The following is a 13,810-nucleotide window of genomic DNA, read 5'->3' as shown; positions in this document are numbered from 1 at the left end:
CTCTCGCCCGGGCGCCAGGCCCGCAGGTGGTTGCTCGCTGTACCAGCGCCACCGCAGCACATCAGCCGTGAAGGGGGGTCTATGTTTGGTCACACAATTACCTTGGTCAGGGTTTCCTGTGGCTGAGGAGGCAGGGTTTTCTCATTTCTCTCCTCCTTGGTGGGATCCTACCATTAGTTCTCAGAAATCCTTCCAGTTCAGCCCCCAGAGCTGGGGCCAGGGCTGGCGGGAGCCTCCGAGCCCAGCTGCAGTGCCCTGAGAGTGCGCTCCCACTGCTTCCTGGGATGGGGACTGTTAGTTAATTTTCAGACATTCCTGTGAGGTGAGTCACTACGTATCTTTCCAATTTTTCTGATTGAAAAATTGTATAACATAGAAATAGTAACAAATGGCATCTCAGAATAAATTGGGTTTTTGTGGCAGCCAGAGCTATTTAAGATGAAAATCAGCAATCGTGGAAAATGGCCACTGTTGAGGAGCTTCGAACATCTTCAGCAAAATGAAGAGGGTCACCCTGACTAGTGGGGCAAGAAAAGAGCTTTGGGCATAGACAGTTTGGGGTTGAATCCCAGCACGGCCATTTCTCTTGGCTGTATCACCTCCAACAGGTTACTAAACCTCTCTGAACCTCAGTTTCCTCATCTGTAAATTGGGGATAATAAAGCCTCCCCTTCCTTATGACCCCCCCTCCCCCGGGGTAGTGACCACGTATGTTTGATAGATGATATTTATTATTGTTAATGTTATTCACCAGCAGCTGGATCACGGGGGTACTTCGCACTGTGAATTCATGCTGTTAATTTAACACTTTTCTAATCAGAGAGATTGGTCAGTTAGAGGTGAAATTCTATTTAATAAAAGAGGTAAAACTGGTTTGCTCCCTCCTCGCTTGCCCTGAGCAACCTGTTTAGGGCACGCTGTTGCTCATGTCTCCGGTGCTGAACCTTTTACCCTTTATAAGCGGCTGAACCGCACCTGCCACGTGTCCTCTTCCTCAGCACCTCACTCTAGGCCTGATGACTAATCAGTGTGAGGCCAAAACGACTATACCCCACCCCCTCCGGTTTACTGCCCACATTTAACGTGACTTTTTTCTTCCGTTGTCTTCATTACTATAACTTTACAATTCCTAAACTCGTGCCCAAGTAAATAACTTGATTGTTGATTACAGGAATTTTCCAAAATACCCATGAACTCCTCAGACAGACGGTTCACGCCTCAAAACCCTTTGAACCTGGTGCCTTGCTGTTTCCACCATCCCAAACCACTAAATCATGATCCCTTCCCAATCCCAATTCAGCCCCCCACATTGTCCTGGTAAGTTGCCTCCCAATGATGAGGGTGGGAAGGCAGTCAAAGGAGAACATTAACATTCAACTTAAAATGGACTCACAAGAACCACCGTCCCCTCAAAAAACTCATCCCATTCTATTTCTTTGTTGTTGGTGCGTTAGAAACACTAACAGTGTTGTATTTGCTATTTACCAGGTTGTGATTGTTCTGTTGTTTTTAAAGAGTTAATTGCCAAGCTTAGAGTGACCTAGAGAAAGACTAGATTTGCTTCAGGATCAATTATCTTACGAAAACCCAAACCAAACAAACAAAACTGGATCACTAGAACATTTCACCTGGAAAAAAGCACGCTCTTTTGTACTAAAAGATTGCATTTGCTAGTTTGTTTTGGACTTCCCTGAAGATGATTATTAAAACACTGCAAAGTTTTTAAAATTCTCACCAAAATGTTTAACGTGGTGACGTGGGTCTACACGGTAGATGGAGCTTCTGTCACAAGCAAACATAAACTGCATAACTGGAAACTCCTGGAAGGAGAGACCTTGCCTCGCCTCCTTTCTTTAGCACCATATGAAACTTAACACTGTCACAATTTCATAGGCGATGAAATAGGATTTGGGTCTTACCTGTCTGAGTCCCACATTATTGTTCAGTTTACTGAAATTCCCTATGATCTTAGAGCTTGCATTCTCTGCATTGTTAGAGTTTCTATGAAAAGCTTTTTCATTAACATGAAGCATCAAAAGTTCTAACCATCTTTTGCAATATTTACCCAGCTTTGGACGATATCAATAATGAATCATTGTCAAGTTTGAGAATATGAATAAGAAACATATTCAGAATTGATGACCTGAAATCACTTTTGTTAGTGGGAATTCCCATGTACCCTTGGAAGTTCCTTTATACCACAGTTTAGGAATTTGGGCTTTGGAACTCACTCAAGCCTGCCTCTACCACTTACCAGCCAAGTTTCTTCATTTTAGTGTGCTTCAGTTTCCTGATTTAAAATATGAAAATAATAATACCTACCTCGCAGGGTGGGTCGAGAATTAAAAGAGCGAATTTAATATTTGTAAACCATTTAGAACAGTGTTTGGCATGTGGTGAGTGCTCTACATGTGTTTAATAAATGAAGAAAACAAATTTAATCCATTACTTTATTCCATACTATATATTATCATAGATCAGTTAAATAATACTTTGGATAAAACAGTGTACATAATGAAAATATGGCAATTTAAATAAGTTACCTTTAAATGCTAAATATCTTCCATATAGGCTATCCTTAATAAATTAAAAAAGAAAATATGAAATTATGACAACATTTAAGGGGAAGTTTTTCCTAAGATTTTCCCTCACGCATTTCAGTGAACTGCTTGTGAACACTCGAATTCCAATAAGGGGGATGGGAGCTTGGTCGGAGGGCAGTGGTTCTCCTCACTCCTTTCAGGGCTATGGTCAATGCCTCTCCCAAACAGCACAGCCACTCCACACAAAGGTACAAACAAACTCGTATTTAAGCCAGGTTTTCTTCTTCTTCACTGGTGATTACCCTTTTAAATGCATTTCCTGTGACGTTTGTTCCTTCCTTGGAGCTCAGATGATGATACCTTTGGCCTTGCCTGGGTTGGCGGCTTCCCTCACTAGACTACCTGGTTTGATGCAGGTTTGTGAGCCCTGGCCCCTGTTTTAAAGTCAGGGCTCAGGATCCAGCCCTACCATCCAAGGGACCTGCCCTGCCGGATGCTGGCTCATCCTCATTCACGATCAGCGGCAGGAGCATTTGTCCTGGTTTTCCCAGGCATGGACCAGGGTGGCAAAGTGCTAAGGCTTGGCTCTTCTTTTTTTTTTTTTTTTTTTTTTTTTTATTTTTTATTTTTTTTAATTTTTTTATTTTTTATTGACTTTGTAATAATATTACATTAAAAATATATATGTGAGGTCCCATTCAACCCCACCCCCCCACCCCCCCTCTCCCCCCCCCCCCCAACAACACTCGTTCCCATCATCATGACACATCCATTGGATTTGGTAAGTACATCTTTGGGCACCTCTGCACCTCATATACATTGGTTCACATCATGGCCCATACTCTCCTCTATTCCATCATGTAGGCCCTGTGAGGATTTACAATGTCCGGTGATTACCTCTGAAGCACCATCCAGGGCAGCTCCATGTCCCGAAGACGCCTCCACCTCTCATCTCTTCCTAAGGCTTGGCTCTTCTGAAGGTGGCCCCCCGCCCCCCAGCACTGACCTCTCGGCTGGTTGCTCGTCAGAAAGGCAGAATCTTAGGGCAACCCCTGAATCAGAACCTGCATTTCAGAAAGATCTCCAGGTGATTAAGGACACATGAAATCTGAGAAGTTCTGAACTAAGGCATGCACGTGGTTTGTTGCTAATTCAAAGGCTGGAGGCAAACTCCTTCTAGGCTCAGCTTTGGAATCTGGGGTGCACACACAGCTAGCCTACTGAGGATGGTCGTTTTGATCCCAACCTGGAAGTTAGTTTTTTTCTGAGCACAGGCTGGTTCCCTGCCCCCTGTCAAAAAATGCCACTGGCCCCTTGGGGCATGAGAGAAAGAATAGATAGTACTGCCAGGTAAACAGATACCTGGGAATAACCTCCTGATTCCCCTCTCCCGCCCTCTGCTCTGAGCTCCCAACATGCCATTTACTGTGACAGTATGGCATGTTTTATATGTGCAAGGAGATTTCATCTTTGTGCCTCTGGCCCTACCATGGGGCCTGGAGGATAATAGTGTTTTATAATGTGAAGGAAAGAACCAGGCTGAGAGTCCCACTTCCCTAGGAAGGAAACACACATAATCTTCAGTTTCCTTTTGTGTAATATTCCCCTGAAACGGGGAAACTCATTGAGATATTCTTGTGCAGGTACCAGAGGTCAGGGAATGCTTCTTGGACATGTATCTGGTTGGAGTTCAACAAGTCTGACCTTACTTGTCAATTAAAACCTCAGCTACCCCTAAGGTGAGTTAATGAAAATTGGGAGGAAAGGTGGGGGGAGGCGAAGGAAGAGCCCATCAGCCTGACTCACTTCTGCCTGTCATCACTTAATCACTTCCAGTAGCAGTTGAAATTTCAATGCAAATCACCCCAATCACTCAGCCTTTAGGAGGGAAACTTAGCATTTCCACTCCCCAGATGAAGGTCTTCAAATTATTCAGGCTGGTGTTTGTTCCTTCTTCAAAGAAAAACCCTTCCTTCTGGAAGGGACATGGAACACTTGATCTATAAAGGGAATTTATCTTGGATGAAACAGGCATAAAGAACCAAGGAACTAAATTCAAGGAAGTTGCTGATGTGACTTTTAATTTCCCCTTTGTCTCACTTCCCTCTTTCCCAAGGCTCCTTATTTCTACCTGTCCTGACAGGACCCTTAGCTTCTTGGAGGAAATCAAAGTGCACAGAAGAATGTGCTCAGTCTGCTGAAGTTTTCTTTGAAAACTTTTATTCTTGTTTGCTTAAAAATTAGAGGAGAACTTTGCAGAGATTAGAAGATTTTTGTTTTAAAATTTTTCTTTAGGGATTTCCAGACTTCAGCCACCCATCTAATGGGTATAAAGAAGAAAGGATGGAAGGAAGGAGGGAGGGAGGGAGGGAGAGAGGGAGGAAAGAAAAAAAGAAAGAAAAGAGATGGAGGGAAGAAGGAGGGAGTGCGGGAGGAGAAGGGGAGGAACTGGAGAGCCTAAGGAACTAGGGAATGCAAAGGTCCTTAAACCAAGGCCCAGCTACCTCAGGATTTATGCAGATGACCAAATCTTCCCTGCAGGTTGGGGCTGTTAAAGAGAAGAAATACCTAGAAAAGAGGAAATCAAGGCTCAAGTGGGTCAGAATAGCGCCCTCCCTGCCCTGATAGTCTTCAGTCCCCTATACAAGAGTTGACCTCCAAGGAGGCTGAGAAGAAACAGGCCATATCCTCTTGTCCTGTTTTCCCAATCCTCTAGCACAGAGCTAGAATGAGGGTATGAGCAATTTGGCACAAATTTTTGCACTATTACAGGGGGAAATTCAGGAGGCATGTCTGAGTTAGAAATGTTAAGGACATCATTCCAAGACTGGGGAGCCAAGCTTTCAGCCCCTGTCTTTTTTGATCTGAGGGTGTGGATCCTTCTCTAGCTCCTCCACTCCCAGCCACCATCTTTACTTTCCTACTCATCAGCTAAGATAGCTGAACCTAATCCAAATTTCTGTGTTAGACAATTTAACACTTGTGTTCAGGTGCGCTGGCAGTGGACAGGGAATTTCAGTGAAACTGGAGCACTTTGGGGGAGGATGAGACTGGTAGAAAAGCACCTCGGTGAAGTGCAGGAGGCACACAGAGCTGGTTTTGACCAGTTGGTAGCAGTCTGCAGCAATGCTCTTTATATATGAAAGATCCACTAAACTTTGGCTCCTTTTTGGTCTGAGAGGAAGGTGACCATCATACATACTCAAATTTGACTTTGACATTATTTATGGATCAGGAAAGGATAATATAACTTACCTGGTAATGTTTTCTTAGGTGTAAGCCAAGTACACAAATTGAATTTATACACCCATCAGCATTTTATGGAATGCCATAAATTTAACTTTACTCCTCTCTTTACCTAGGCAAGAAGTACGTTTTAAGGAAGAGAAGAGGCAGAACCTCTTAACCCAGGTTTCACAAGTTCGTAATTCTTCCCCCATCTGTCATTCTGATTCTACTGATAGGAGCTGATGAAGTCTCTCCAAGCCATTGTTATCACTTTTATATTTAGCCAGTAGCAAAATAAATGCATTTAGAGGTGGAATACTTTGAAAGAGGTTTCCCAGCCTGAAAACCAGAGGATACTAAAATAAGTTAACCACCTACCCATCTTTTGACCTTGGGCAGAACATTCTCTCTGGACTTGTTTCTTCCCATGTGAAATACAGGTTGTTGAACAATAGCATGTATTTTTCTTTAGCACTTATGTGCCTGGCATTTGAGGACTGTCTCGCATAAGCTTCACAACAGTCCATTTTATAAAGGAAGTAAAAGAAAGACTCGGAGGTGGGCACCTGCTAACAAACATCAGTGCATTCCCATCCCTGAGCCCATGTTCTCAGGAACTTCCAGTATTATAGGTGAGATCTTTTCTCAAGTAGAAAAAAGGTCCTGGAAGAGCTTAACCCAAAGGGATGAAAGCGGTTGACAGTGGAAGCCCTTCCTGCCACAGACTGGTGGTGTGTGGACATCCCCAGGCCTGAGAGTGGTATTTCCTACCGCTCTTGCAGCAACCTCCCACACACTGGGCCCAGGGGCTGCCTACAAAGCTTTGCTGTGAAGCTGGTGTGTACAGCGTGAGAAGCTACCCTCCAAAAGGGTCCTGTGACTGTAGTGAGTATTCCCACGTGACTCCCCACCTCCACCTCCACCTGAGGATCAAATACCTCTCAGGTCAGAAATCCCACATCCTTTGTAAATTACAGCAGCCAGAAGAAAAGTAACAGGATAACTCTGTTTGTAAAAATCTGTTTAATAAATATACATCTTAGAGTATGAAATATTTAACGACAAAATACACTATGTACATCATTTACAGGAGGGTAACACACACCTTGACTAGGCAGCACCTCAAGGTTCTAATCACACACTGCCAAAAGGTTAACAACACACCTGGCTGTTACATGTCACAGGATGCAATTGGATTCAGCAACTAATCCATGGTGGTGCAGTCAAAAAGCACAATAAATAAAATGTGGTCCTTTTATCCAATTTTGGATATTCCTCTTCCAAAAAACTCCACAGAGGTGAAGCTTAAGAGGCTTTCTTTGGATCCAATGATCTTTCTTGGCCCACACACACAGAATTCACAAAAATAAAACAAGGACTGACCAACCACAGTAAAATGTTTTGGGCCAGGCAGTGGGCAGTGTGGTTTTAAGTATACCCTTGGAATTTTTTTCTTTTTTCTTTTTTTAGAAAAATAAAACTCTCCTTTTGTACAAATATACAAGTCCATGTTCTTTTAGACATGTTCCATTTATAATGCCAGGCGCTGGCCTCCAAACACGCAGTCATCATAGGGCAGCTAAAAATGAGAGGAAAAAAAAGCACATTAAACTTCCAGAACTTTACCAAGGATGCTGGGGAGACAGTGAGGTCTGCTACTGGAAATAACTTAAAGCCTACTTGGACTCCATTCTCAATAACCCAAATATAAATTAACTTTCCAGGCTGAGGGAGTTTTTCTCTAATGCTCCTCTCTTTAAGAAAGAAAAGGTCAACTACATACAAAAAAAGACTCCTGGGACAGTGGTTATGTACATTAAAGTTTGAGAAATTTATTATAAGACTCTTTATGATAAAGAATAGCTCTGGGGCGTGGGAGGGTGAAGAAGGAATACCACTTCCATCATTTTTTGCAGAGTGCTGAAGTTCAATCCAGACTCACCTCATCCTCTGTGAACTCTGACTCCGTGTCATAGCTGTCCTCGTCCTCACTCTCTGGCAGCAGCTGAAGGTTTTCCAGAGTCAGCTGGCCCAGCTGCTGCCGTATCCGGGTACTTGGACGGCCCCAGGTGAGCTGGTAGGGGGAGTAGCCCTGGTAGGTAACTCTGTTGACATCAGCCCCACACTTCAACAAGAGTGACACCAAGTCGGGATTCTGCAGGTCCACCGCAAGGTGGAGGGCGGTCCGGCCATTACAGGGCTCCTGAGACCAAAAAGAATTTGAGATGTTTATGGCTGAGTTTGGAATTTCTGCTTGCAATAAGTCTGATTCAGGACGGGAGCTCTAAAGCCTGACTCACTCCATCTGGAGGCATGAAGTACTCACCTGAGCATTGACATCAGCTCCCAAGGATACCAGAAGCTCCACAATGCCCAGGTAGCCATGGATAGAGGCTAAGTGTAGACACGTGTGACCTAGAACAATTGGAAGAAAAGTGTAACCATTTGTTTCAACCCTCATTCCCCAAACAGAACTTTTCATCTATTTTTTTTAAGGGACAAAGAGCCATCTTTTCTAAATTTGAAGAACCCAGAATTTGGGTTCTGAGTAAACTCTTTGAAGGCATCATATAGAACCTATTTTCTCAACCTTTCTCACGTTGGGAGAGTTTAGGATCTTACTAGGACCCTTAGGTTGTTGGCCCACCTCTCCCTTTTCCATGGCACCTGCCCTATGGTGGGGCAGCCAGGCTAACGTACCATTGTAGTTAGTGGCCTGCAGGATGGAGTGGAGGTGCTGGGCATGGCAGCTCTGTGTCAGGACTCCCACGCTGGCCAAGCAGCCCTGCTCACAGGCAAGGTGTAGGGGGGTGTTTCCTCGAAAGTCTCGGAGCTCAGGATCACAGCCAGCTTGTAGAAGAGCTTCAGCAATCTCTGGTTGGTTAGTGATCACAGCTAGGTGGAGTGGAGTCTACAAACAAAAAGAAATAGAGAATAAGGCATAGGCCAAACCTGCAATCGGGTCTCCTTGAACCTCAGGCATCTCTCCCTGGTGGGTACTGTTCCTCCCAGACAGGACAGGGGGTGAGGCCCCAGGTGGACCATAAAGGCCACATCCGAGCAAATGGAATTTTCCTTACTCTGTTGGGTATTTGGCCATACGAATGTAAAAGATCAGGGCATATAAGGACCAGTAATCGTTAACTTAGAAAGGGTTTGGAGGCTGTGTCAGGGCCAATTTGTTAATCCAGCTCCACCACAGGGTCAGAAAGAGCACAGGGCTAGGCAAGCGGCGCACCTGCTGCAGGTTGTTCTGAAAATTGAGGAAGGCCTGGTCCCCCTTCACTTGTCGAATCACCTCCACAGTCAGCGCCTTCTCTTCATGGATGATGGCCAAATGCAGGAACCTGAGGGGAAGAGAGGGAAAAAACCCCAGGGGTGGTGAGTGCACTGTGTGGGGCCCAGGGAGGTGCGGGCTGCGGGGGATTGCGCAAGGCCGGGGTTTCTGGAGGCCGAGGCCGCGGTGTTTTCCGCGAGGTTATTATGAGCTGAGTGTTCCTGGCAGGCGCCCAGGGACTTTCCGGGCCTCCCCCCTCCCCCTTCCTTCTCCCCGGCGGGCGCCGGCCAGACCGCCCCGCCCTCGCGCCGCCCGGAACGCCCTGTACTTCCCCTCCGGGCTGCACGGCGCCCGCCAGCGGGGCAGAAACTCCCGCCCCCCCCTTATGCAACCCGGGACTTCGCGTCCCCGCCCCCGGCCGGAGGGGGGGCGCGCGCGTGGAAACGCCGGCGCGGGGCAGCCGAGCGGCCCCGGGGCCCGCGGAGGCCGCCGCGCAGCCCGCCCTCCCCCACGCGCTGACAGGCAGCCGTGCACGGATTCGGGGTCGGCGCCTCAGACCGGGCCTCGCCGCCGCCCCGCTGCACCGCCGCCCCGGCGCTCCGGCTGCAGGCCCGGCGCCCCCAACCCCAACCCCCGCGGCCCCGGCGCCCCGGCTGCAGGCCCGGCGCCCCCAATCCCAATCCCAACCCCAACCCCGCGGCCCCGGCGCTCCGGCTGCAGGCCCGGCGCCCCCAACCCCAACCCCAGCCCCGCGGCCCCGGCGCTCCGGCTGCAGGCCCGGCGCCCCCAACCCCAACCCTAGCCCCGCGGCCCCGGCGCTCCGGCTGCAGGCCCAGCGCCCCCAACCCCAACCCCCGCGGTCCCGGCGCTCCGGCTGCAGGCCCAGCGCCCCCCAACCCCAACCCCCGCGGCCCCGGCGCCCCGGCTGCAGGCCCGGCGCCCCCAACCCCAACCCCAGCCCCGCGGCCCCGGCGCTCCGGCTGCAGGCCCGGCGCCCCCAACCCCAACCCCAGCCCCGCGGCCCCGGCGCTCCGGCTGCAGGCCCGGCGCCCCCCAACCCCACCCCCCGCGGCGCCGCCGCACTTACGAGTCTCCGTCCTCCGTGAGCTGCTGCTTCCAAGGCTCGGCGCCGCGGGGCGCCTCCTGCGGCTCCAGGCGGATCTCGCGCAGCTCCTTCACCATCTGCTCGTACTCCTCGTCCTTCATGGAGTCCAGGCCGCTGTCGTGGCGGTCGTCCAGCAGCCGCTCCTTCTTCAGCCCGTCCCGCGGGCCCTCCATGGCCCACTCGGGGGCGAGCTCGGCGGGCTGAAACATGGCGCGGGCGAGCTCCAGGCGCTGCTCCAGGTGCGCTCGACCGCGGCTGGGCGCTTCCTCGCTGGGTCGCTCGCGGGTGGCACTGCAGGCTGGGACTGTTGTGGCTCCGCAGCGCCGCCCCGGCGCTCTATAAACCCTGGCAGGGGATTTCTCTGGGGCGGGGTCAGGCGCGGGGAATTTCCGAGCCAGTCAGACCAGAAACGAGAACTGGCCTCGTCCTCTGCTGGGGGAAAAAAGAAGCCTAAACCCTGTGCTGGGGTTCAACAGAGAAACTCCCTGCGATGAGCCACTGGGGTCAAGTACAGGGAACTTTTTGATGAGCGCTGAGTGGCTGGAAAGTCCTCCTGACAAGGCCCCCTCCCCCCAGGTACTTCCCTGCAGTCTGCACGCAGTAATTCTGTCCTCTGCAAAAATCCTTCTTTCCCTGGGGTTTCCCTCTGTTGATTCGATTTGGGGTCGTCGGCCGCTGCTGCGATCCCTAGGACGTAGACCCGCTGAGCGTTTCCTCTCTGGGGTTTGCTAACCTGCGGGTCCTTTCCGTTTTTTGATCTTTTGAAAACGCAAGAGTGGAAATGATGGCTGGGTGTAGGGATTCGCTTCCCCAAAAGTCAGTCTATCAGGAAGGACTCTCTGGTGGTTAGAAGGCTGCACCTCGGGCCCTCCCCCCCCCCCCCCCCATGTTCCTGCCAGTACCAGGAACGATGTCCCTCTTTGCAGTGCAGGGACATTTCGCTTTTCCTCCCCTCTCACCTTTGTGTGAAAGCTTTGCGTTAAAAGCTCAAAGGCTTGGGAAACCCTCAAATCGTTTTTTGGGGACTTTGAGTCCTGCTGATTGGGGATGTAGCAAGCACCCTTGCCCTTGTGAGTGGAAAAGTGCTAAATATAACCATAAGTTTTTTCAGGTAAAGCAAGGTGTTAATCTTTGCAGTAGAGGTCATAGATACCTTGCAATAACGAAATAACAATTGAGGTCGGCTCTTTAATTTGCATTGTTTCGTTGCAGAGAATGGACCCTGAACCTACCTCTGGATGCCCAGATAGGCAATTTCCCAAGACTGTTTGGAGAAGGATGCTAAGAATGAGTTGAACAGCATCTTACCCAAGATTGGGCTGGAAGGACGGCTAACAAAGTAGCTACTAGGTAAACTGCCTGAGGCTCAAGGCAGCCCTAACATTGAGCCCCCCATCCTGCCCCTGTGGCTCCCACTCGCTGCCCTTAGCCTGGGGGACTACAGCAGTTGGACCAACCCACACAGTGTGGGTAGTCACTCCTGAGAGAAAGAGGTTCCAGCTTACCATTTTCTGGTTTCATCTTCAAAAATAGAATTTATGCTTGGTGCCCCTACTCCCACCTCCAAGCCAGCAAGCCATAAATGGAATTCGTCTACTTCTAGAATTGGTCAGGCAAAAGAAAGTGATTTAGGTCAGAGTTCTTTAGAATTAGCCCCAGGAGGCTTTTACAGTTCTGCAGAGCTTTCTGGTGATTACTGCAGTCATCTTTACCTTGACTGGCCATGTACTGACCAATCCTGTCCCTTTCCACAGCTCACCCCCAATATCAGAATGTAGGGAATCTGGGTCATTGGGGTTGGGAGAGGAAATCTGAGAGGGGGAAAAAAAAGTAAGATCAAGAAATAAAACCTTCAGGGTAGCAGTTATAATATGTTAAGTTGAAAACTGTCTGGATAGACTGTACCCTCTCTGCTGGCATTTGATATGCAAATATACAACTCTTGAGACAAGGTGGAATAGGGACTAAAAATAGGGTATCAATCCCAGGCTCTGCCTCTAATTAACTGCATATTAGTAGATCAGGGAACTTTTCTGTAGTATATCCTTGCTTTTAAAATAATAAGATTGCAGTTAATGCTATTTGGAGTCTTTTCCAGCTTAAAAAGTAATGTTCCATGGCCACACATGCATCTCTAACCCTGCTTTGTAAGGGTGACCATTGTTCTTGGCATATCACAGTAGAAATTTTTGGAAGGACTCCCACATTTTTTGTTTCATATTTTCAGTCCTAAAAAGAAACTGAAATAAAGAGAAATTTACCCAGGTACCTCATAGTAATTTATCTAATTTCTATCCCAATATACTAACTTATTTAGCCAAAGCAGTCGTAATATTAACACTTTTGAAAACACCCTGTGAAAATGAGACTGAATACACTATAACTTGGAAGATACTCCAAAGTATTTTCTACTCCAACTGTTAGGTAAAACATAGGGTAGGTGTTCCCCTAGCTGGGGATATTCACTTCTTTAAAAACAAAAACAAAAAACAACTGTAGAAATGTCAGACACTAAATTTCCCATTTACAAAGTGTACCTTAGAGGAGGATTTTTAGCTGCAGGTTTACAAATGATTATTAAAAAGAGAACCATGGGTTCCCCCACAGAAGCTTTGAACAACCAGCAAGATCTGGCAGAAACAGTTAAAAGACTGAAGTAACAGGTTGAGTGCCAAATCGAGAAAAAGGCAACTTAAAAGCTGCAGGATCTGGTGTCCTGGCTGGCCACCCCGAACCCCTCACCACCTTGGTGTTCATATGGCCCATATGCCCAGGGCCTGGATGCCTGCTCCAGGCTCCAGAGGGCGCATAGTAACTCTTGGGCACACACTAGGAGTATGTATGCCTGGTACAACCTGTTTGGTGGTGTCCTGAGGGACTCACTGTCCAAAAACTCGCCCTGTGTGAAGAAGGTAGCACATGGTGCTCTCCCACAATGCTGTGGGCAAGCAGTGAAGCTGTGGGCTTAGGGCAAGGAATTGTTGGCTGTAGGCCTGGGGCAAAGGATTGCTGGCTGTAGGGAATAGAGCGCGGTACCTGGGGCCTTGAGGAGGCTGTTTCCTAGGGAAAAGGGGACGTTTGTATCCATGTAAGTGGGGGATTTTCTATGGCCACATGCCCATGGGTAGAAAGGACCAGGGAGGCCTCTGTGCTTTGGCATGGAGCTATTCTCTAAACTCTTTGTATAGATAAGTCCTAAGGAGAAAGCACTCAGGTCAATCTAGGAAGACTGGGAAAGGCGTTTTCTTCTTTTCCCTTATTCTTTCTTTTTTTCTTTTTCTTCTTCTTTTTAGCTCCTGGCAGTCAAGGAAAGCTCTGTCATAATACTAGCTGGATACAAATTTAAGGAACAGACATGCCAGAGTCTACAGTCCAGTGATAAAAAAACCTTAAAATATTAAAATGTCTTAGTTCAATAAACATACAATTAAGCAGGAAGTGATGGCCCAGGCAAAGGAGAAAATTAAAGCATTAGAAACCACCAGTAAGATCAATCAGACCAGGGACATACCAGACAAAGTTTTTTTTTTTAAAAAAATAGTCCTAATTATGCTCAAAGAGCAAAGGAAAATATGAATGAAAAATGAAAGAAAATCAGAAGAATACAAAGGGGATATCAATATTACAGCTCTCAGTTTCCCAATGAGCAGTGCCTTA

General features: G+C 47.8%; 1 protein-coding gene across 1 annotated transcript; it reads right to left on the bottom strand.

The window, feature by feature from the left end:
- Positions 1-6,775: 6,775 nt before the first annotated feature.
- On the bottom strand, positions 6,776-10,484 carry NFKBIA (NFKB inhibitor alpha). The gene is made up of 6 exons (XM_012529678.4): positions 10,136-10,484; positions 9,010-9,118; positions 8,472-8,682; positions 8,098-8,186; positions 7,714-7,974; positions 6,776-7,350 (listed from the first exon to the last, which is right to left on the bottom strand). The coding sequence occupies exons 1-6, from the start codon at positions 10,360-10,362 to the stop codon at positions 7,303-7,305; spliced, it is 945 nt and encodes a 314-aa protein (XP_012385132.3). The 5' UTR covers positions 10,363-10,484; the 3' UTR covers positions 6,776-7,302.
- Positions 10,485-13,810: the final 3,326 nt, after the last annotated feature.

This window comes from Dasypus novemcinctus, chromosome 3 (genome assembly GCF_030445035.2).
Source record: "Dasypus novemcinctus isolate mDasNov1 chromosome 3, mDasNov1.1.hap2, whole genome shotgun sequence".
Taxonomy (NCBI): domain Eukaryota; kingdom Metazoa; phylum Chordata; class Mammalia; order Cingulata; family Dasypodidae; genus Dasypus; species Dasypus novemcinctus.
Note: the sequence above shows the minus strand (reverse complement) of the source record. Positions and strands in the feature narration are given on the sequence as shown.

Excerpts from the sequence above, each read along its gene's own strand:
- NFKBIA (XM_012529678.4), bottom strand. The coding sequence starts at position 10,362 with ATGTTTCAGCCCGCCGAGCTCGCCCCCGAGTGGGCCATGGAGGGCCCG. Across the intron at positions 9,119-10,135 it reads CTCACGGAGGACGGAGACTC|GTTCCTGCATTTGGCCATCA; the intron begins GTAAGTGCGGCG and ends TCTTCCCCTCAG. Across the intron at positions 7,351-7,713 it reads CAGAGTTCACAGAGGATGAG|CTGCCCTATGATGACTGCGT; the intron begins GTGAGTCTGGAT and ends TCTCATTTTTAG.